At 34.7% G+C, this 23,402-nt stretch overlaps 1 protein-coding gene across 1 annotated transcript; it reads left to right on the plus strand.

Moving 5' to 3' along the window:
• Window positions 1-226: 226 nt before the first annotated feature.
• On the plus strand, window positions 227-22,579 carry LOC127870256 (uncharacterized). Its single transcript, XM_052412921.1, has 7 exons — window positions 227-355; window positions 16,757-17,497; window positions 17,763-18,131; window positions 18,478-18,645; window positions 18,985-19,145; window positions 22,258-22,311; window positions 22,432-22,579. Exons 1-7 carry the CDS (start codon window positions 320-322, stop codon window positions 22,577-22,579), a joined length of 1,677 nt encoding a protein of 558 aa, XP_052268881.1. The 5' UTR covers window positions 227-319.
• The last annotated feature ends 823 nt before the right edge of the window (window positions 22,580-23,402 follow it).

Genomic DNA, 23,402 nt, shown 5'->3' on the forward strand with positions numbered 1-23,402 from the left:
ACATTTAAGTAGTACTCTAGTTGGTGTTGCTGACTTTGAAAGCTAGTTTAGCCATTTAAGCGTAATGTGCAATAATAATAATAATAATAATAATCATCATCATCATCATCATCATCATCATCATCATCATCATCATCATCATCATCATCATCATCATCAACAACATAATGCGGTAGAGTACAGTATTGTGTGTCAAATCCGGAATATTTCAGGACACTGATTTGACCGGTATCCTTCTTTAGACAATCAAACAGTTGAAATGATTTGTTAATAACTTGCACCAGTCAATGTGTTTGATCATGTGATCAAAATAAAGAAAATGGCAGAAGCAACAGTTTTGAAACGCAAAAAGAAAGTGAGCTGATATTTTAATTTATGTGATAGCATAATTTAGGGTAAATGTGTGCAAGCGATTGATTCTTTCTTTTCAATTTATATTAAAATGTTCATTTGAAATCGTATGCAAGCCGAATTCTGTAATAAGACTTGTCCATCAGGCATCAGATCAGCTGATCGACTGAGGCATATGATGCATATGATACAGTCAGTTATCATCACCGGATCAGTAGCGTAATTAAGTTGTTCTGGTGAAAAGCAATATATGTTTTGAGACTTCTTTTACACCAGTTTGATTAAATATTACCTTTGCTTACTGATTCAGCACATAGTCTTAGTTTTAAACGCAGACAAAATGTATTTGTGATACCTTTTTTTTGCCGCAGAATTCATGCATAAACGAATCAGTTGTAGCCATAACGGATCACATGACTGAAACCACTCAGGGGCAGCTAACACGCTATTTGAACTGTCGAAACATGAAATCAGGGCCCTCGATTTGCACTTTTTATACTTTATACTTATGAAATAAGTATACTTTTTTCCCCTATTTTGTGGAAAAATGTCCCCTAGAAAAAAACAACACAAAACTCGTAACACTGAACGGAAATTGTTAGTGTTTTTGCCTCATCGATACTGCTGATGACGGGAAATATTACGTTTCATGCACCTACATGATTTATACATCTACACCGTTTCCGGATAATAAAATGTCACACAATGCTAAGTCATACTGAAAAGAGCTAAAGAAAAAAAAAGATTTCTTCCTGCAAAAATAGATTTTCTTTTTAAACAAACTGCATTAGATAGTCAGGGGGGCATGCGTGGACGGGAGCTTACCGCGTTTAAGTGAGAAAGTTGGAGCAAAACTTCAAAGATGGCGTCGTTTGTTGGGTTGTCTTAAAGGGGCCTTTTCACGTTTTAGTAAATTGACAAAATTGAAAAAAGATGTTTCATATTCGCAAATTTTTGTTTTAGTTATGATATTTGTAAGGAAACCGCAATACTGAACATTTACCATGCTCTAAAATAGCCTTTATATGCATCTTTTGATGATTTAAAAACCTGAAAATTATAAAGCGTTGCAATGCGAAACGATTGAATATTTTGGAGAGTTCTGTTGTTGTCGTAATATTTTGTAATACTACGAGGATCGCTTATATGAAGTATAAAATACGCCATACTTTGTGTAAGGAAGGATGGCTGAGAGGTCTAATGCGCAGACATTTTACTCTAGGACTCCAGGGGTCAGTGGTTCGAGTCCTGCTGAAGGCTACCTTTTTTGTCTTTTTTTAATTTTATTCTTGATTTTTTACTGGAGCTTTTTAGTTCCAATGTTTATCAATTTATCAATATAAAGCATTTAATGTCAAACTTAAAAGCATGCCAAAAACTGTGAAAATGCCCCTTTAAAGGAAGGGGGGATATTTTCACCCGATAATCCCCTTTGTATTTATAATTATTTTAAATGAATACGTCGTTTTGGCTCTCCGGTGTTTGTGCTTCCCTCGGTTTTTTGTTTCAAGATCGTAGACATTGGGATAAAAAGTTATTGAAGGAAAACCGTCCACAAACCTGTTGTCTCCTTATGTGATATTCGAGAAATGGGATGTACAAATATCATTTTCTGTTATACTACACAGTATTGACGCAAGTGTACGGTAAAATATAACTAAAATAATGATTATTTCATTTTCGACGCCGTTTTTTTCTCTGATATTATACTAATTTATTGCCAAAAACTATTAGTTATACCCTCTTTTTGGAACTTTACTTCCTTTAAGCACATTTTGGAACATGACTTCCAAATGACCAACACAGCTCATACCCATGTAAGAAGGTAATACACAAACTTTCTGTTGTGAATGAATTTACCATTGATATGAATGTTTTAAAGAACGTTTCCTCTGTTTAAATGTATACCTCTTTCATACTTTTCAAATATACAATACCTCAAGCTACATTACAAAAGATGAAACATAACTTGTATTGTTATAAACTGCTACATTATATATGGGTAGCTTCACTTTTTTGCAATATACATGTACTATTAAGCAGCATAGCGCCCTTTTTGGAAGGGATATTATGTTCTGATGTTATGTAATCGACTTACCGGTTCGGAATCAATTTTAAACTAATTGGCGGGTGCACACGGCAGCGGATAATATGCCAGGTTAAGAATAGATTTCACATCCGGTAATGCTGGTTTCGACACCCGACGCATATATACATTTATGAATGAAATTTTTAAGGCTTCATGACCGTTGACATCGCTCTTGGTTACAAGAAAAATTCCCAGGCACGGATTTCAACCGACATTGTTTACAATCAACTAAATGCACAAGTACTGGAATTGGTATAGCGTTTTTTAAAGGTGTATGTCCAGCGCGTGTGCCGGGAAAACAGGGCTTTATGTATTTGTTTGTTCAGCCCAGGGCTCGGCCGTGAGGGCGACGTGGGCGACATCTTCGCCTGGGACATAATAATGTCGCCCTTAAATTACATGAAGGAGAAGTTCACTTCGCCTTCTTTTTACAACATGGACGTTTTTTTCTCTCAACTTTTTCATCTAAAAATTCTCTATTTTCACATGTCATAAAATCACCGATGACGCTTGTTATGTTATCAGTTTATTATCACAGCAAAAGATCGACTGCTGTGAAAGCTTATCCAGGCAACTAGCATACATGGGCATTCACTCCAAACAATAACGGTTTAGATCAAAAGATCATAGCGAGTGTCATTTCGCCGACAGTTTGGATAGTTCTCTGTTCTGCAAGCCCAATTAGTATTAACATCGATAGTTACCAATGAGAACGCGTTCAGGTCGGACCTCAATGACCTCGTGAAGAGGCCGGTAGGACCTGTAAATAAACTCTGATTTAAAAAAAAAAATGAGAACGCGCGCATTGTATAGACATATGCAGTAGTTTACCTGAGCGATGAAATGACGTCGTTATAGACATGTATTTACGCTCAAAAAAGTTTACACGCGCAACACATTCCCAACAGTAAATATGAATACGATTTATTCTAGTATGTTCTACTGTTAACTTGTTTCGTGTTTCAAAACTCATAAACACTAATTATCCAGTCGATGTGCAATTCATTTTGTCAGACATTAATTCATAACCATATAAACGAAAACTAACAACCCACCCGTGCAAACTGTAGTGGTAATTTCCATAATTTTATCTACCGTATCCATACGTAAACAACTTTATTTTATATACCGCAACCTCTTTGCGCGTGCTGGAAGTTGTCTAATGATTACGTGATTGATTGACCATTCGATAATTACAGGTTTTTGGCAGTCGGCACGGTTAAAGAAAGTCGGAAAACTTATTAAAGAAAAACAAAATTGATCAAAGGTCAAATAATTACGTAGATCCACTACTGTAAAAGGCCTGCGAGTTTTGTCAGTTTGTTAATTCACCGATAATTATGAGTAACACCCATCTTATATAAACTGGAATCACAGTTCATTTTTATACTAACAAGTCCTAATACAACACATTAGACATTGAGAAAACACATTTCCTCGATTAGATATAAATTATCCGAGTAGAATAAAATTGCTACGTCATGATTATGACCTTCGACATTGCAAATGGCAGATGTATTGTAACATTTTAACCCGCGTTCAATTCAAAGCTGGCGATTCAAATTACAATTAATATTGATTTAATAATGGAGAAAGCATTAACTGGATTTAACAAACATGTACGTGTAATAAGGTTTGTTAAACCAGATAACAACAAGGAAATTTTGGATTATTAAATGAAACAGGTAAGGCATTCTCAAGTGTACATATTTCGGATATGTATACATTCGGATAAACAGTAATAGATATACTATATGTCCCATGCATTAAGATTGTGTTTTGTTGACTCGTTTTTACCACAATTTGGTGATTTCATGATGCGAAGAATTTCTGATGGCATTGGTACCGGACCTGTTCCCAATTGGGTGAAAAAAATCACTTACTAATTATCATGTACATTATGATGTAAATAGGGTTTGGATTGTCCTTGCATTATTAAAGTACTGTTTATTTTTATGATGCACATGGAAATCACAAGTTTTATTTGTATGAATTGATTTATGTGACTTAATATGTAAGGATTTATTGAATTTGAAAATAGTATTTGTTTGTCATTTATGATGATACTTAGGCTTTGTGTAATGAGGGGTATAAAACAAGCGAAAATTTTATTAAACGCCGAACAGAAATCACTTCTCCTTCTAGTGGCCTCACTTCTCCCTAATTTCAGCTCAGGGAGAAGTCACTTCTCCCTCAAGTTTGAACCTAGGCTGAGCCCTGCAGCCCTTTAATATTTATATCAAGCCTGTATGAACAAATGTCTGTGAACATTAATCCGGTGTTAATTTTTTGAAAATATTTATGCGTTCATTAATTATGGATCTAAAACGGAGCATTAATTTGCATATAAAAAAACACCGGGCGTATTGCATATTAGTTCGGAGACATGACATTATTTGGAAAGAAAGCAATATGAGGTTCAATTCTATATGGGCAAGTCTATATCTGACTCTTATGAATCTTGGCAAATACATGTATCTAGTGTTTTATTTTGCTTAATCTAAAATAAGTTACAGGGCTATAGATAACAAGCGCATTTGCGTTTCGACGCAATTAAAATAACCAAAAACGTAATAAAATTCAAAATAAAGCATACAAAAACGCAAAAACAAATTTAATAACGTAATTCCCTTAAAAAAACATTGTGTCCTGAAACACAATTCTTACGTACACCGGGCGTATTTTTTAGACTGGTTATTTTCTGTACAAAAATGTACCAGATAGTTATATGCCGTCCTATGAAGAAAAGAAGGCAGTCTTTGCAGCGGCTTTCAATCTTTGGGGTATTATTGTAATTATTCATTGACCCGTCCGATTTCTACTTTGATTTTCAAGGTATTCAACTCAAAATGACCCAAAAACGGGGTGCATCGGTTTTGAACAGCCATAACTTCATCAATTGTGCAGTGATTTTCGCGAACTCGGTCTTATTCAACGCAAAAATGAATGCACTTTGATCAAAAATTCAATAATTGTTTGTAGTTATGTACAGATACCTTTTTGAATTCCATTTGTATAAAAATTATAGTAACCTTAGTAGATTTGTATTGTATATGTCATTCCCTAAATTACCCAGTTGAGTTAAAAAACCGGGAGGGAAAAACCCAATTAAGATCAAAATTAAGGGGTGAACATTTTTGCTAAAACTCTTTTGAATTTACAAAAACCCTATTGTTGTCAAAAACAGGGGGTTGATTACCCAATATACCCAAAAAGTTATCTATAGCCCTGAGTTATGCATCTTTATGTACATGTACTTTAAGCAGCATAACATGACTTCCAAATGATCAACAGCTCTTTCATATGTGAAAGAGATTGGCACGAAATACCTACCCATCTATAATAAAGTTTATATGTGTACTTCAATATTATAGTTTTATAGCATTTTATGTGGTGCAATATACATGTAAGTGTTTTCTTGATCATTTTACTGTAGAATTATAAAAATGCTGTACAAAAAACCTGCCGACCAACTGGATCAATTCACTGATTTTAAAGAAGATGGGTTGTGGGGTGGCTGATGTACGAGATAATAGAATGTTTATCAGCCCTTTCAGTAATATTTTAATCAATTAAATGTATTTTATGATGTGTCGACCTTATTCTGATATGAAATTGTCTTTAACCAGTCTTTTACTGCATGTCTTTTCAAGTTTTCAGATGATGAAGGTTAAATGGCGATAATAAGTGCATATTTCGTTGCAATATATGTAATTAGGAATTTAAAATTAGCGGAGGACTGGGATACCATTCCCCATTCATGAACCACATGAGTTTAAATGTAGAATATGCAAGAGAGAGTCCTTCAACAGAGCCGGACTACAGCAAATAAAACAAACGAACCAAACAAAAAAATGTACAGCTAATGTTTTACAGTTATGTGTTTTTTTGTTTGTTTTATTTTATTATTTCTACATAGACAAGTCTGACATATAATGGCTATATGAGTGCTACTTAATTACACAATTTGTTCCGTACATGTCATAATGCTAGTTTCTCACTTTTTATGAAAATAAACCATTAGGCCAGCATTTTTTATTATTTTTTTACGGGAAATATAAAAAAAAATTGAGTCGGGAGGATAAATAAAAATAAAAATAAAATCATAAAAAGTGAGCATTCTACCAAAAAAATAAAAATAAAACTGTCTAAACCGATTATTTTTTTATTTTTGAAAATTTAAAATTTAGCCAATTTAACCTTATGTATACTTGCATTAACCTCTAAGTGTTTTACATATCTTATTACACTGTTGTAGAAGCTTTTTATAATAATAGTAAACATTTTTTTTTATATATATATATTTATATGTAAAAGCACCTTTCGCATGTATTATACTATATTGCTTCAATAGAGACCATTAACCACGCCAGGTGTGTAGTGTATTATAGTGATCGTTAAACTTTTGTTGAGTGTTAATTATATGTATGTTTATAACAAATATAGCATGCATTTGACTTAAATAAAAAAGAATTGAAAACTTTTTAAATTGTTTAATAGCTTTAAATAACAACCAACTTTGTAACTTAAATTCCATCCATGGGTCGAATATGCACACTAAAAAATACTATTTAATATACAACAGACTTGCTTTATATCATGATAATTTGTATCAATCATGAGAAAAAATGAGCCACATAACAGGAAATTGGACCTTAGGGCGATTGCGACCATTTTGGCTCCAAAAGAGCAGTCTGATCAGGATCCAAACTGTTCAACATAATTGTCATTCAGTCAGTTCTTCTAAAGATGTTAAGCGAACACTTTGGATCCTGATCAGACTGCGCTTGAATTGATCTTGATCCAAACTTTGTGTAGTGAAAGATCTAGTACATAAAATGTGAATATTTCATTTAAGAAACCGTGAGTTATAGACTTATAAAACATGTGCTGCATTTCATTTTAAATTCAGAGAGAGTTATAGTGTTTATATATGTAAAGTGAACACAAGAGGCATGACTACAATATTTGGTGTGTAACATCGTTATGAGGTTCTCTTTGAAGTTTGTTCAAATCATGGAGAAAATTTGCCCTCCCTAGGGGTTACTGTTTTGCTTATAAATATAAATAATATAATCATTCTCTGAAACCGCAAGGCCCTTTGGTTGGTTGCGTTGCATGCCAACCATATAGTGGTTCTTTGCTAAGTTTCCTCAAAGCATGTCTCCGTGGTCAAAACTGTTTGCGCTTCAGGGGTCAACTGATTTATATAGATTAATGTCTTTGATAATTCCTAACAACACAGACACCGCAAGGGTCAGGGGTTCAATATTTGGTGTGTAACATGTTAGTGTTTTCTTCTTCTAGGTGTGATCAAATAATACATTTGGAGTTAAAAATAACCCGTCCTTGTTTCACATGCTTGATATTTACTTATATAATAAAGAGTTAAACAATATTATTCTCTCAAAACGCATGGGTTAGGTGATAATTACTTTGTATGTAACATTGTATGGCCGTAATCTTTGTAGGTTTTGTATCATATCCATTGGCTTCACATTAGCCCCAACAAAATATTGAGGTAAAAGACACAATATACCTAGAAACCTAGATTTATTTCATTTAACATTTTCTTAAGTGAAAGCCGTATAAAGAATTAAATAGCACATGTAGCAAGGATTTAAATTGTTCTAGTAGAATTACTCTGCTGACTGTTTATAACTTACTCGCAAGATTAATTATACAGTCCAACCCCTACTTCCGGTCACCCCTCATCGCCGGTCGCCCCGTGAAGGCGGCCGGTCTGTGCCGCGATTGCGATAAACACTATATAATGCACCCCTCTTTAGCGGTAACCCCGTTTCTCCGGCCAGCGGCCAGCAATTTTGCATCCCAAATGTTAAATTCCCCCCATATGAGTGGTCACGCGCGAGTAAGTCAGTCATGTACACTGGCAAAATTACACCAACGCAACGGCGAAAAAATCGATAAAGTACTTCCGGTCTGCAGTTTATGCTCTGCAGTACTGAAGCGTGATGTGTGATAAACATTTTGACAGCCAGTTTGCAAAATTGCAATTAATTAGCGGCAGATTATCGGGTTATCGGGTTAAAAGCATATTCGACCGTTTGATCTTTTTGTTTCCGCACATGCGAATATCATCTATAAGAACTGGAAAAGAGATTCTTAATTTATAATTGATTATTTGTAGCTGTTGAATCATACTATTTCAAGCACACATTTATGACAATTATCGGCTAATTAAAAGTTAAAAAGAACAACACAAATTTTAACAGAAATCTGCAACTGCTCTACATGTTCTCTGTTCTACAAAGTTTTTATCCAAAATTCAATACACGCTTGCATGGGTATGACGTGACATTGTACATTGGTGCATAATTTTCGCGCGCTTTTGTCCGGACAAAGGAAATACATGAGGACTTTTTTGATGCTAGGATTTGTAAACGTCTCGTTAACATAAATCAATCGGGAGTGTGTTTTGGATTACAAATTATGATTCTCATTTGGGAATTTAACAAAACATTTATATTTGTTTTATATTTACAATGATTTCACTATTAATTTTGATAAAACCATTTACGCGGCGAAATAAATGTTTTTATAATATTATGCATGAAAAGCACGATTAACAGTAGGATTACACCTGGTTGCTATTATCAGTCTCTTAAGTAACTGGCCACGATTTTATCGTGGAGGAGATCATCGTCGGGACCAATTCATGCGGTAGGTATTACAAAGCCATGAAACTTCAATTAACCAATTAAATTATCGATTGATAGTGACCCGGGAGTTATTCATGCATACCTGGTAACTGATTCACAACTGTTCCCATCTTAAGTGCATTGGGGCCATACAATGCGCATTCTGTAAAAAACAAAGAATCATGAGAATGATTCTTTTTCATTTACTTGATTCTGATGAGGATGATATTGATGATGATAAGAAAGATGAATGGAATATTTTTTTGAATGAAAATGTTGTTTTATAGCTGACTTTAGAAAGGAAGAAATAAAATTATTTTAAGTCTATACATTGTTTAGTACATGTACACATATTTACCATTTTGTTTATACAAAAATTGAACAGTTGGCCATCAACTCTAGACTCCCTATGACCCAACCCCCTCTTAAACGGCCACCCCGCTTAAGCAGCCAATTTGGCCGTTTCCCTTGACTGGATGCTGAAGAGGGGTTGGACTGTTTATAGAAGACAACTTTTGAACTATGTAATTGTATATTTTAAAATAGTGTTTTATTTAAATAATTTCGTAAAAGACTCACAGTATTGTCAAAATAAAATGGTGTAAACTTTTGCACATATTATTTTGTTCCTCTCTTATTCACAGTTTAAGCAGAGCTCCAGATAAGGTTTTGTGAAATTCTTAAATTACTACCAGATTTTCAAAAGAATTCTTAACTCTGAAATTTTATTCTTAACGTTACTACTAAGTTTTGGAAAATAATTCTTATTTTTTCTAAATGACTTAAAAATAAATAATAATGGTTATTTCCATGCAAAAAAAAATCGAAATAAACATACTAGCAACTTTATTTATAAGAGTTCAACAGTGTCTTTTCAGTATTATACAATTTTATTTTTCAAATACCTTCATATGCCCAAACTGTGCTTAGATTGCATGCCTTTTATTTAGCTTTCCCGACTGTGTCGGCAACTGAACATACAACATCGTATAAGATCTTTTCTATAATGTCTTTCTAAACATTTAACTGCGGCTGACTTTGCATACAATATGTTAAAAGCGTGTTTTTGGACGCTTTGCAGTTTTTTAGGACGTTCTCTGGGCGCCGCCATTGTTTTTTGACAGATAGACTGTATACGCCGCTTTTATTGGAAAAAAGGCGCTTTGTTAAACAAACCCGATAAACATTCTATATAAGCACCGCAAAGATCTTTAATACTTGAAAAGAACTCAATAAAAATCGATACGAACCGATGTAAAAATAATATTCGTAACTTGATTTTGTAATTCTTAATGGTACGACAAGATTTTAAAATAAATACGTAACGGACTTGAAAATAATTCGTAATTACGAAAATACGACCCTTATCTGGAGCTCTGGTTTAAGTTTCTATGGAATGTGTTGTCTGTATTATTTTAAGGAGAAATAGCAATAACATGTTTTGGATATATAATAAACAGAGAGAGCTATATAAATGTGAAGATAATAATAACCCTTGGAACAAATACATAGAGCCGATTGAGCACATTTATCAACAGAGCCTGAGGTGTGATAAATTTATTTGCATTCCTTGCAGTACAAATCTTGCAGTATGAAAACATTATTTACAGTTGATAGAACATCATATTTATGGCTAAATAATAACTCATTTTTGAAAAATTATGTCAAGAAAAATAAATTAAACTTTCTTGTGACTTTGACGGACATACGAACATCGGGACCCAATGTTATTTTCTTCAGAAGCTGTGTTGCATACTTTTTTTCTAAATAAAGAATATATATGGGTTGGTGGGGAATGGGATAGTTGATGCAAGTACCTGTGGTTCAGTCCTCATGTTCATTATAAAGAAGCGTAAGTAGTACTTCTTGGACATTTTCGGGATGTTGATTTTTATCTATAAAAATATTACAGGATATGCATTTTAATAAATATGCATATTTATTAAACCTACCCAAAACTTTTTAACACACCGAAAGTTATGGATGGTGACACCTCTGCATCATCTGCGAAAACTCATAATTATTTTGAATTTCGTATCACAAAATATGGGCATGATGTCAACAATGGTGTTCTGAAGATTATCTTTTCTAATTGAAATTGTTTCTGCTCCGTTTTTAATTAATTTGATTTTAAAATATGCTAAATTTGTCTCGTTGATTTTAATGTCCGCCCATTTTGGAAATGCAATATGAAAATCATTTGTTAAATACTCACCGATTGGCTAATAGCGTGTGGTATTGGCTACAATAGCCAATGAAAATCGCTGACGCTTTACAACGAAACAACCCGTATTATAAACAAATTTTGAACAATACTTTCGGCAATCTGCGCAATTTTTTTTCTAGTTTTGGATAAAATACTAGGTCGGCGGTGAAATGTAAATTAAAAAAAACGAAAGTGACTTTTATTTTTATTTGTATTTGTCAAAAAATAGGGTCGGTCGCTCCCATAAAACTGATAATAAAAAAATGCTGGCCTTATCTGTGTTACGTCATTTCTTCCTAATATGTCTCTGCATATATTTTCAATTGTATTCAGCACTTACATACATGATAAAAAAAGATTTGGGTCAGAATAAATTCTTTATGCATTTGACACATTAACATTACTTACGATTAGAAGGCAATGTTAGGAACAAAGGAAATAATCTTTCTAAGTGGACCAATACTTTATTCCCTCAATACAATAGTCTTAAATAAAATGTATTCACATAGGTATAAAAGAGAAAAAAAAAATACATATATATATTGATCACTTTTACTGAAATCATACTGTGTATTGCATTTGCAAAAATCTTTCTACCCACTACAAATTCACTTTTTGCGATTATAATATAGTGACCAACTCAGAACTGGTTTAAAAGTAGGTCGTCCAAAATGTGTCGCATCAAAGTCACATACGTGTATCAGTATCGTTATGGTAAAACGCGTCAAATGTCATTGTCTTAAATAAACAATTAATATTTAAGTTTTTATTAAAAAAAACATCCACCGATATGCATCTTCTAAGCAGATGTCAGGTATTCCAAATTGCTTCATGTATTCTTAATCGCAACAATGGCAGTTTTTGGTTGCAGCAACGTATACTAGTATCGAACTGGCTTTACCCATTTCTGTTTTTCATTACACTTATATTGCACGTATCTGTGATTGTTTGGCGTGGTACTTCGACGTAATCTTTTTTGTTTGATTGGTGTGTTTTCATGTACCTTTCGCTTTCTAGAGTGGTACACACTTCATTACGCCGTCTTTTTTAATCTTGGCATCCTCAACATATATAACTGGCGTCTTGATATCTGGAAATAGTAAGCATAGCATTATGTTTAGTAGGCATAGTATCCCATTTGATTCATATTCAAACATAAGTATGTCCACATGTGTTAAAATAAACAGGTAAGAATTACACTGTGTTAATAATACCGTCGAATGTCTTATATTACATACACTAAATGTTAGCGTTAAGTACGCGATTAAACATATAATAGTAAAAATTAATAATATAACAATTAAAAGAAAAAAGATAACTCTTGATTTCCTCAAGTGAAAATGTTTTCCAAAACATTCGCACCAATGCGAAATTCATTCACGAAAGTTATTTCGCATAAAACCTTCTAACATAGGAAAGAGCTGTATATCATTTGGAAGTCATGTCCCAATATGTGCTTAAGAGGAAGTTTAGTTCCAAAAATGGGGGTTAACCCGTTATAATTATGCATTAAATGAAAAAATAGACATAAAAACGCGTCAAGATAATAAAATAATCGTGATTTATGTTTTATTTTGCTGTAAACATGCACAAATACTGTTTATTATGAGAGAAAATGATATTCAAACATCCAACATCTCAAAGGTCAAGAAATTACACCAACAAATTTGTCAACGGTTTTGCTTCAATAACTTTTTTATTCCAACATCTACGGTATTGAAACAAAAAACCGAGGGGAGCACAAACACGGTAGAGCCGAAAGGGCTTATTCATTTAAAAAAAATAAAAATATAAATTGGCTTACCGGGTGAAAATATCCGCTACTCCTTCACAAAAAACACTAAAATGACGCCATCTTTGAAGTTTTGCTCCAACTTTCTCACTTAAACGCTGTAAGCTCCCGTAAACGCATGCCCCCCTGGATAGTATTAATAAATACAAACAGTCACACGCAGGCATCGGCGACCGCGTCATCAAATGACAAGTTGTTGGAAATTGACGAAAAACAAGAGTCTGTGCAAAGTAATGGAACAGACCTTCATACACATGCATTGTCGACCGCGATTGTGATTGTCGAAAATAGTTTTTGTTTGTTTTATTAATTAAGTAATATCTTTATTTTTCACCTGTATTTTTTTTTATTGACACTACTCGAAACAGTCCAATCCAACAGTTCATATTTATGCCCCCCTTTGAAGAAGAGGGGGTATATTGTTTTGCACATGTTGGTCGGTCCGTCCGTCCACGGAATGGTTTCCGGATGATAACTCAAGAACGCTTACGCCAAGAATCATGAAACTTTATAGGTACACTGAGCATGACTCGCAGATGACCCCTATTGATTTTAAGGTCACTAGGTCAAAGGACAAGGTCACAGTGACTCGACACAGAAAAATGGTTTTCCGGATGATAACTCAAGAACACTTACGCTTAGGATCATGAAACTTCATAGGTACATTAATCATGACTCGCAGATGGCCCCTATTGATTTTCAGGTCACTAGGTCAAAGGTCAAGGTCACGGTGACTCGACACAGTAAAATTGTTTCCAGATGATAACTCAAGAACGCTTAAACCTAAGATCATGAAACTTCATAGGTACATTGATCATGACTCGCAGATGACTCCTATTGATTTTCAGGTCACTAGGTCAAAGGTTAAGGTCAGGGTGACTCGACACAGTAAAATGGTTTCCGAATGATAATTCAAGAAAGCTTACGCCTAGGATCATCAAACTTCATATGTACATTGATCATGACTCGCAGATGACTCATATTAATTTTCAGGTCACTAGGTCAAAGGTCAAGGTCACGGTGAATCGAACCAGTAAAATGGTTTCCGGATGATAACTCAACAACACTTCCGCCTAGGATCATGAACCCCTGTTGATTTTCAGGTCACTAGGTCAAAGGTCAAGGTCACAGTGACAAAAAACGTATTCACACAATGGCTGCCACTACAACTGACAGCCCATATGGGGGACATGCATGTTTTTCAAACAGCCCTTGTTTGAAAAAAAATCGCTGACTAGTTAAGAGATGACAGAAGAAAATGTGTCTTTTCAATAATAATTTGAGCACTGCATGATAATGGTAACTTGCCATAAATAAAGGACCATGTATGTGTGTAAAATAGCAGAGAAATACTGCTGGAACAACATTAATTTCACCTCTTTATTATATTGACATTCAGTTTATAAAACATCATTACAGTATAGTCTAATATGAGTGTCAAATATAATTAATTGTAAAAGAAGTAATGAATATAGTGCAAACATGCACAAAAAAATGAAGTAATGAGAGACTAAAAAGAACATCCCCCATAAAAGGTAATCGGCGCGAAAATTCCCGCTCATGAGGGCTGTGGGTGGCTTCCCCTGGCGGTAAGAGAGGGCCCTGTGAAATGTGTTGTTAAAAATGATCAAGTTACATTGCCAGTTATAAATTGTATTCATTTGTTTTGTTATTAATTGCTTTCTATATGTTATCTTGTATACACACTTTACGCATAATGTTCTTGTGTGAATTATATGATGAAAATCCTAAAAAGATCAAAAAGATATGGGCATCTTATAAACCATGTAAATTGTTTGAATCATATCTAATGATCGATATTGAAATGGAACATAAATAAAACATTAAGATTAAGATCATTTATTGTAAGAATCAACAAGATTTGCATATATTTTAATATTTTATATATCATTATGCATATTATCACGCTTGATCCGTTATTGCCCTAATTCTTCATTTCATTGATGGTGTTGCAAAATCTTGAACACGAATTAAACTGAAATGGATTTTTGCAGACAGAAAGACTACAAAATGGCCTTTAAATTAATGCGTAAACTTTTTACTTTCGAACAGAGTTATAGCATGTGGCCGCGAAAAATGTTCAACCTCGATTTGGAAACGAGACGGAAGTCAACAAAGTCGTATATACGTGTCAGCAAAACATACAGAAATGTTTGACAAATAGTAGCCCCGATTACGACCCAATCAATGTGTTTTAAAGAACAGGCCTTGAAGATGCTGTTTGCAAAATATCATCTAACAATGTCAACTATTTATTGTGATGCGCATATATATATAATTTGGCAGGTCAGATAATTATGTCCATTTAAAGCTTATTACTTCCCTTGGATTTGTTTTTTCGACCCCGTGACCTAGTTTTTGACCCGGCGTGACCCATATTAAAACTTGACCTAGATATTGTCTAGATACAACTTCTGACCAAGTTTCGTAAAGATCGGATGAAAACTACAAAATCCAAGGGCAGTAATAAGCTTTAAAGGGAGATGATTTCTATACCTGCCAAATGATAAATAAATTTTTTTTTTCAAAGCGGCGCAGTAGGGTGCATTGTGTTTCTGACGAACACATGTCTTGTTTATTTCTCAATGAAACAAGCTGATCATTAGTTTTAAAATGTTACAGCTTATCATAATTTCATCATCAACCACTGTTTAAAAAGTGCCTTGTTGTTTAGTGATTTTTTTAAGTTTTTCTGTCCAGATGTTTCATACACTTGATTAAACTTGTAGGCCTATCACTTACATGTGTATTTGCAGATCAGTGCAACAAAATAACAAGATTTTTAGCCCCAAAACTCTTTCATTCCATGGCATGTATCTGGAAAAGAAACACATATACATGTATCTTGTTTGAAGACACACAGTTTGGGAATTTATTTATGTAAAAAGTAATCAGTATTAGAATTACTGAAAGGAAGTATAATATAGCTAATATTTCCCATTTTTCTTGTACTTTGTATTTGACTTTGTAATTTGTATTGAATAAAAAATGAAAATAATATATATTTAAATATTTAAAGGAATAAATTAATTATTTATGTTATATAAGTTTGTTGTACATCAGTAGCAGAGGGGTATTGTATCATTTCGTACTCATGTATTCAACATAATAATAAAGAAAGCTCTCTATTTACACTCTTACTATAGCTCAAATAAGCTACATACATTTTTGTCTGTAGTCATCAACCAATTCTTAATGTGTGAAAAGCTTGCTTACTGTTATGTGCAAACAATGCTGAATATTCGAACTAATCATGACATTTATCCACTAAACAAATATGATATCAATACATGTTAACAGTAATACTTCCTTAATTTGTAATTTATGTTTGTCTTGTGTTTTATATAAGCATGTATATAAAAATTAATATCTCAAATGGTCTACAATATGAATAATCAGCATTCTAAATAGAAAAAAACAACAATTAAAACTCGCCAAAATTTAAAGCCAAAACGTTATTTTTCATTGTTTAAAAATTAAGTGAGAGGATATGTGTTTGATCAAATGAACATATCCTAAAAATCAACCCAAAATATGCTTGAATTTGTATAGATTTGTCCATGTTTTCATTTTTGACATCAATATTAAACACTTTATAAATAATTTGATTATGTGTGTGTACTCAATTTGTATAGGTAAAGGACAAGGTGTCAAGGGAAGTTGCTGAAATCACTGAAGGTATTCCTGAGGTCTCAGATCTCAAGGACCTACTTCAGGAGGTACAAAAAGACTATGGCAGAGTTGAAACAGAGAAACTCATTGAGACAATACATACAAACAAGCCTAAAAATGAAGGAGAAGTCATTGTAGAAACAACAAAAGATAAGATAACTATTGAGGAGGGGGCAGTTGATGAACATGAAAATGATCTAGACAAAGATGATAATGAATTTGCTGAGGGTGAACAAGAAGAAAAGGACCTTGACCATGTCATAAGAGGTGAAATCATAAGTTTAGACAAATCTGAAGGTGCTATTGATGTTGATTATCAAAATGATTTAAGTACATGTACACTTACTTGTAAATCAGATGTGGATGGAAATAATGAATCTATTGAGTTTAAAAGTGATTCTGCTGCTATCAAAGATGATAGTATCCAAGAAACATCCCAAGATCAGGCAATTGGTGGTGTGGACTATGCAACTGATTGTGATACAAAAGATTCCAGCAAAATGACACTTGATAAAGACGTCTTGAGTGACAACACTTTGTTAGAGGCCACAGATCTTCAAACAGCTGCTGTAGATGTGACACATAAAGCTGATAGCAGTGACTCTAAAACAGCTGAGGCAAATGGAACACATCAGGCAGAAAATAAGTTGCTGTATCCTGACTTATCTGCTCAACTTGCTAAATATATGGAGCAAGACCACCAGGTTGGTATTGTTTAAGTACACAAATGTATCGTCATCTCTTTGATCAAAATTTGTGTGTATGTATCACAAATTCAAACCCAAAACAATCATATGCCCATACGCAGTATGATTTTATTATATTTAGCGTGTCTTTTCAGTAATTTTACAACATATAAACATACAGTAAACAACCATGCAATTTAAATCCTTTTGTGTGTATGGAAGCTATAGTATATTATGGCCATTGCTTGTAGATTTAAGCCAAAATAATTTATTAATGTTACAGCTGCAGATAAATGACATCTTCCAACAAGACATAAAACCACTTGCTGAAAGTCAAACCAGCAGTGGACCTGACAGAACAGCAGATGTACAAGGTCTTCTGCAAGAGAGCTCTGCATCTGCCCCTCCAGCTAGTATGGGTGAAGAGCATTTAGAAGAGGCAACAACTCTTGCTGGTGACACAGTTGAGAAGAGACCTATTGCACCTCCTATTGAAGAGCCTGGCCAAGTTTCCCAAGCACAGCAAGTGCCAAGAAGGGTGATGCCACAGAGCCAGGAAGTCTTTCAGCCACTGACCAGAGACCAGCTTTCCTCCCTGTACTACAATGTCAAGTTGGAGAACTTGAACGCTTATATTGACAAGTTCATCCAGGTAATGCATATGAAAGGTTGGTTTGAAGTAACAGTACTGTATTTGACTGTAATTGCAATGTTTATGTTATTGATTTATCAAATTCATATACATTAAGTTAAATCATTAAGATAATATATGTTGGTTTCTTTAAGTACCATATTAATTAGTTAATACGGATTGATTTTTTGTTAAACTTAATTCTGTTATAATATTAAATTAAATTGTTAAAAAATAGTTGTCGATTTTATTTATGTTAAAGGAATACCATTACTTCTATCTATAAGCTACAAATGGACAATGAACAGGTTTAAACAACTTGTGAAATTTAAATTAGCATTTTTTTTTAATTGTTATTTTTTAACAGACAGAAATGAAGAAGGAAACACACGAATTCTACGAAATTCTCATGAATTATCAGCGGGCCAGAAAACACCTGCTGGAATGCGAGGCCGTCATACAAAATCTGGAAGAGGAGTATCGAAACAATCAGATGGAAGTTTGGATAACAGAAACCTGCACAACAACTGTTAAGGTAAACATGCAGATATTTTAGGTCAGCTTTAACTGTCAAATTATTACTATACAATTACTTGTCAAAATCAAGCAGTATGTTTCAGGTGTAAGTTATTGGCTATTTGATAAATAACCATATCTTTATCAGTGTTAGTGTTCCAAAAACACAACCAATATTTGTAAACTATCCAGTCTTCTGTATGGGTAAACACATTGTCAAATCTTATGTTATCTTACAGTCAATTCTTGACTCAATTCGAATGCATATGGCATATTTTTCAATAAGTATTGATCCACTCAATGACCTAAGTAGTTCTTTTTTTTTCAATAAAAAGCTCCTGCTACATATTGTTTGCAGGGTACCTGTGGTGAAGGCTACAATGCCCAGGGGTCACACACCTTCAAGAAGGCCAAGCTGGACTACAATGGCCTTGCTAAGATGACTGTAACCTTGAAAAACATCCAGGAGCAGGTTCAGAATGAGCTCTCCCTGCACTCATATTCGGCCCAACTCTCCAAGTAAGAATTTTAACATTCACAATATTTAAAGTTTGAATCAGGTGACAAGAAAAAAGTTTAACTATTGTTGTAACTCAGTCATCAGTGTCTGTTTTAGAGTATAATAAAGTTTTAGAAAGTCGAGTATCCTGTACCAGAAGGTGGTACACTGGATATGTTCTCCATTACACGTAATTATGCCCCCCTTCGAAGAAGAGGGGGTTTATTGCTTTGCTCATGTTGGTAGGTCGGTCGGTACGTCCGTCCACCAGGTGTCGGTACGTCCGTCCACCAGGTGGTTTCCGGATGATAACTCAAGAACGCTTGGGCCTAGGATCATGAAACTTCATAGGTACATTGATCATGACTAGCAGATGACCCCTATTGATTTTGAAGTCACTAGGTCAAAGGTCAAGGTCACGGGAACTCGAAATAGTAAAATGGTTTTTGAATGATAATTCAAGAATGCATATGCGGCCAACAGGGCACACTCTGAACAATATTACTGAAGCAACTGGTCTGTAATCCTAAATCTATAATTATCAGTCCAATGAAACATCATCCTTTTAGTAAAATACATTGTCAGTAAAAATATTATCAGAATATGAGATTTTTGTTATTTTGTATATTAAATATTGTGTTAATGTTTAATTTTGTTGATTAATATAAATATAAGCAGGACAGGGGAGGTAATACACTACAGGGGAAACAAATGCAATAAGTTTAAATTTATTGTTATTTTTTTTTCAATTGATTTGCAAAACCTTGGTATAAAACATCGCAAATGTCTTTTAGGGCTGTTCACACAAGCCTAACATATTATTAAATTTCAAGGTAAAAATGTCACAAAGAATAGTGTGTTAAAACATCATTGTGTTTTTAGGGTTCTTGCAAAGAATGATGCCTGTAGTATTCCATTTAGTTAAATTAAACATGTTTTTGAAGTTTATACATTGCTTTCTAAAATTTGTAACACACAACGTCAGTTTAGGGATACGCACTGATCAGCTCTTGAGAACTGCAGTTGTGTTTATGAAGGATTGCATATGGACACCCAGAGCCGTCACAGCAAAATGTATCAAAGGCTCTGAAAGTTCATTTATATGGACTTTCAATGCGGGGACCGAATTCAACCTATTAAGGCAGTTGATTTTTTGACTTGCAATATGAAAAACTTATTTGCAATTTGGATTTTTTTTTTTTTTTATGCCCCCCTTCGAAGAAGAGGGGGTATATTGCTTTGCACATGTCGGTCGGTCGGGTCTGTCGGTCCGTCCACCAGGTGGTTTCCGGATGATAACTCAAGAACGCTTGAGGCTAGGATCATGAAACTTCATAGGTACATTGATCATGACTTGCAGATGACCCCTTTTGATTTTGAGGTCACTAGGTCAAAGGTCAAGGTCACGGTGACCCGAAATAGTAAAATTGTTTCCGGATGATTACTCAAGAACGCATACGCCTAGGATCATGAAACTTCATGGGTAGATTGATCATGACTTGCAGATGACCCCTATTGATTTTGAGGTCACTAGGTCAAAGGTCAAGGTCACGGTGACCCGAAATAGTAAAATTGTTTCCGGATGATTACTCAAGAACGCATACGCCTAGGATCATGAATCTTCATGGGTAGATTGATCATGACTCGCAGATGACCCCTATTGATTTTGAGGTCACTAGGTCAAAGGTCAAGGTCACGGTGACCCGAAATAGTAAAATGGTTTCCGGATGATAACTCAAGAACGGATACGCCTAGGATCATGAAACTTCATGGGTAGATTGATCATGACTCGTAGATGACCCCTATTGATTTTGAAGTCACTAGGTCAAAGGTCAAGGTCACGGTGACTCGAAATAGTAAAATAATTTTCGGATGATAACTCAAGAACGCTTTTGCCTAGGATCATGACACTTCATAGGTACATTGATCGTGACTCGCAGATGACCCCTATTGATTTTCAGGTCACTAGGTCAAAGGTCAAGGTCACGGTGACCCGAAATAGTAAAATGATTTTCGGATGATAACTCAAGAACGCTTTTGCCTAGGATCATGACACTTCATAGGTACATTGATCGTGACTCGCAAATGACCCCTATTGATTTTCAGGTCACTAGGTCAAAGGTCAAGGTCACTGTGACAAAAAATGTATTCACACAATGGCTGCCACTACAACGGACAGCCCATATGGGGGGCATGCATGTTTTATTTTCTTTTAATATTATAACCTAATTGTAATTTATTTTCTCATAATTTAATTACATTTGACATATTTTGACTCAACATTAACATTTTACCATGAAAGGTCAAAGGGGCTGGTCTGCCCATAGATGTAGTCGTGAAAATGCAGTCAATATAGTCTGAAATAATCATACACTACATATTTTGTTTTTCTTATTGTCTGGTTAGCGCTATTTTTATAACACGATATTGTCACCTAGGCAACCCGGTTTCAATCCCTGTTCACGAAAGCATGTGAGTTTGGTTGGTGGTCACCATGCCAGACAGGAGGGGTTTCCCTGGGGTACTCCGGTTTCTCCCCTCAACACAAGACCACACAAAGTTTGAAAATCTTTCAGTAACTACTTTATAGCAGCTATAATTCTGAATCCCTCCAAACTTTAGTGCGTCTAGTAAGTTTATTTGGTAGTACTTTTGGGTCGCACTTTGGTTCTACACATAATGCATAAATCATGCAAGGTGTTTCATGATTTTCATCGTGTGCTATGTTTGTAGACTGCAGGTGAAGTCCTATATTCACGCCAGGTGTTTCATCTAGTGCTATGTTTTAGACTGCAGGTGGAGTCCTATATCCACACCAGGTGTTTTATCTATTGCTATGTTTGTAGACTTCAGGTGGAGTCCTATATACACGCCAGGTGTTTCATCTAGTGCTATGTTTGTAAACTGCAGGTGGAGTCCTATATCCATGCCAGGTGTTTCATCTAGTGCTATGTTTGTAGACTGCAGGTGTTGTCCTATATCCACAACCAGGTGCTTCATCTAGTGCTATGTTTGTAGACTGCCAGTGTAGTCCTATATACACGCCAGGTGTTTCATCTAGTGCTATGTTTGTAGACTTCAGGTGGAGTCCTATATCCACGCCAGTTGTTTCATCTAGTGCTATGTTTGTAGACTGCAGGTGGAGTCCTATATCCACAACCAGGTGCTTCATCTAGTGCTATGTTTGTAAACTGCAGGTGGAGTCCTATATCCATGACCACGTGCTTCATCTAGTGCTTTGTTTGTAAACTGCAGGTGGAGTCCTATATCCACGACCAGGTGTTTCATCTAGTGTTATGTTTGTAGACTGCAGGTGGAGTCCTATATCCATGACCTGCTGGCCACCTCACCAGATCTGAGGGACATACCCAAGAATCTGCCGGTCAGCGGTGAGTACAACTCAACATTCATGTTAACACTATTGAATTCAGCAGTGCGGTGTAGGTTCATATGAGCTTTTGTTCAGGTGTTGTAATTTCAAGCCTTTTCATATGAAAAGCATTAAATATCTTAATAATAACATACTTCAGCGCATATTCAATGCAGATGAGAATACAATTTGTTTCAAAACCTATGTGTGAATATTGACAGTAATTTTGGTATTCCCTGGGAAAAACATTACACCAAACAGCTCGTCATATTTTAATTTCCAAATTGAGCTGATCACATCTAAAAGGAAGAAGTCTTTCCAAACAATATGCTTTGTTGTGTTATTTCCATTTCCAAGATAAGATTATCACCACCACCCAACTAGTTCTTAAGGCGTTTAGAAGGTTGGTCATATTTAACCCTTCCCCACTCACGAGCAAAGTGAAAAGGGCTATGTGCAAACAGCATTAAACCAGAACAGACTGCGAGTCTCTCAGTCTGTTCAGGTTTTATGCTGTTTGCTGCTCACCAGTATCTAAAGGTTGGAAATGAAGCCTTTAAAATTTGAATCAAGTAAGAAAGGTCTTTAATGTAATTTCATTTTCCATCATCATCCAATATCATCTGAAAAATACGATTTCTCGACTTCTTCAAAGATCGACAATCCTTTTTACCTGTTTACTTATGGATATCTAATTTAAGCATGCACTAATGTGAAGTTGACGTGGCCGAGTGGTTAAGGCGATGGATAAGAAATCTTTTGGGATCTTCCCGCGCAGGTTCGAATCCTGCCGACATCGCATACTTTTTGCGACGAGTTTTATTTCTTTTCTAACGTAATTTGATTTCATATAACATGTAAGCTATGTTTATTGTTATATATGTTGAAATTTTTATGCACATCCTTC

The sequence above is a fragment of the Dreissena polymorpha genome, chromosome 1 (assembly GCF_020536995.1).
Source record: "Dreissena polymorpha isolate Duluth1 chromosome 1, UMN_Dpol_1.0, whole genome shotgun sequence".
NCBI classification, from domain to species: domain Eukaryota; kingdom Metazoa; phylum Mollusca; class Bivalvia; order Myida; family Dreissenidae; genus Dreissena; species Dreissena polymorpha.

Excerpts from the sequence above, each read along its gene's own strand:
- LOC127870256 (XM_052412921.1), top strand. The coding sequence starts at position 320 with ATGGCAGAAGCAACAGTTTTGAAACGCAAAAAGAAA. Across the intron at positions 17,498-17,762 it reads ATATGGAGCAAGACCACCAG|CTGCAGATAAATGACATCTT; the intron begins GTTGGTATTGTT and ends TTAATGTTACAG. Across the intron at positions 18,646-18,984 it reads CCTGCACAACAACTGTTAAG|GGTACCTGTGGTGAAGGCTA; the intron begins GTAAACATGCAG and ends TATTGTTTGCAG.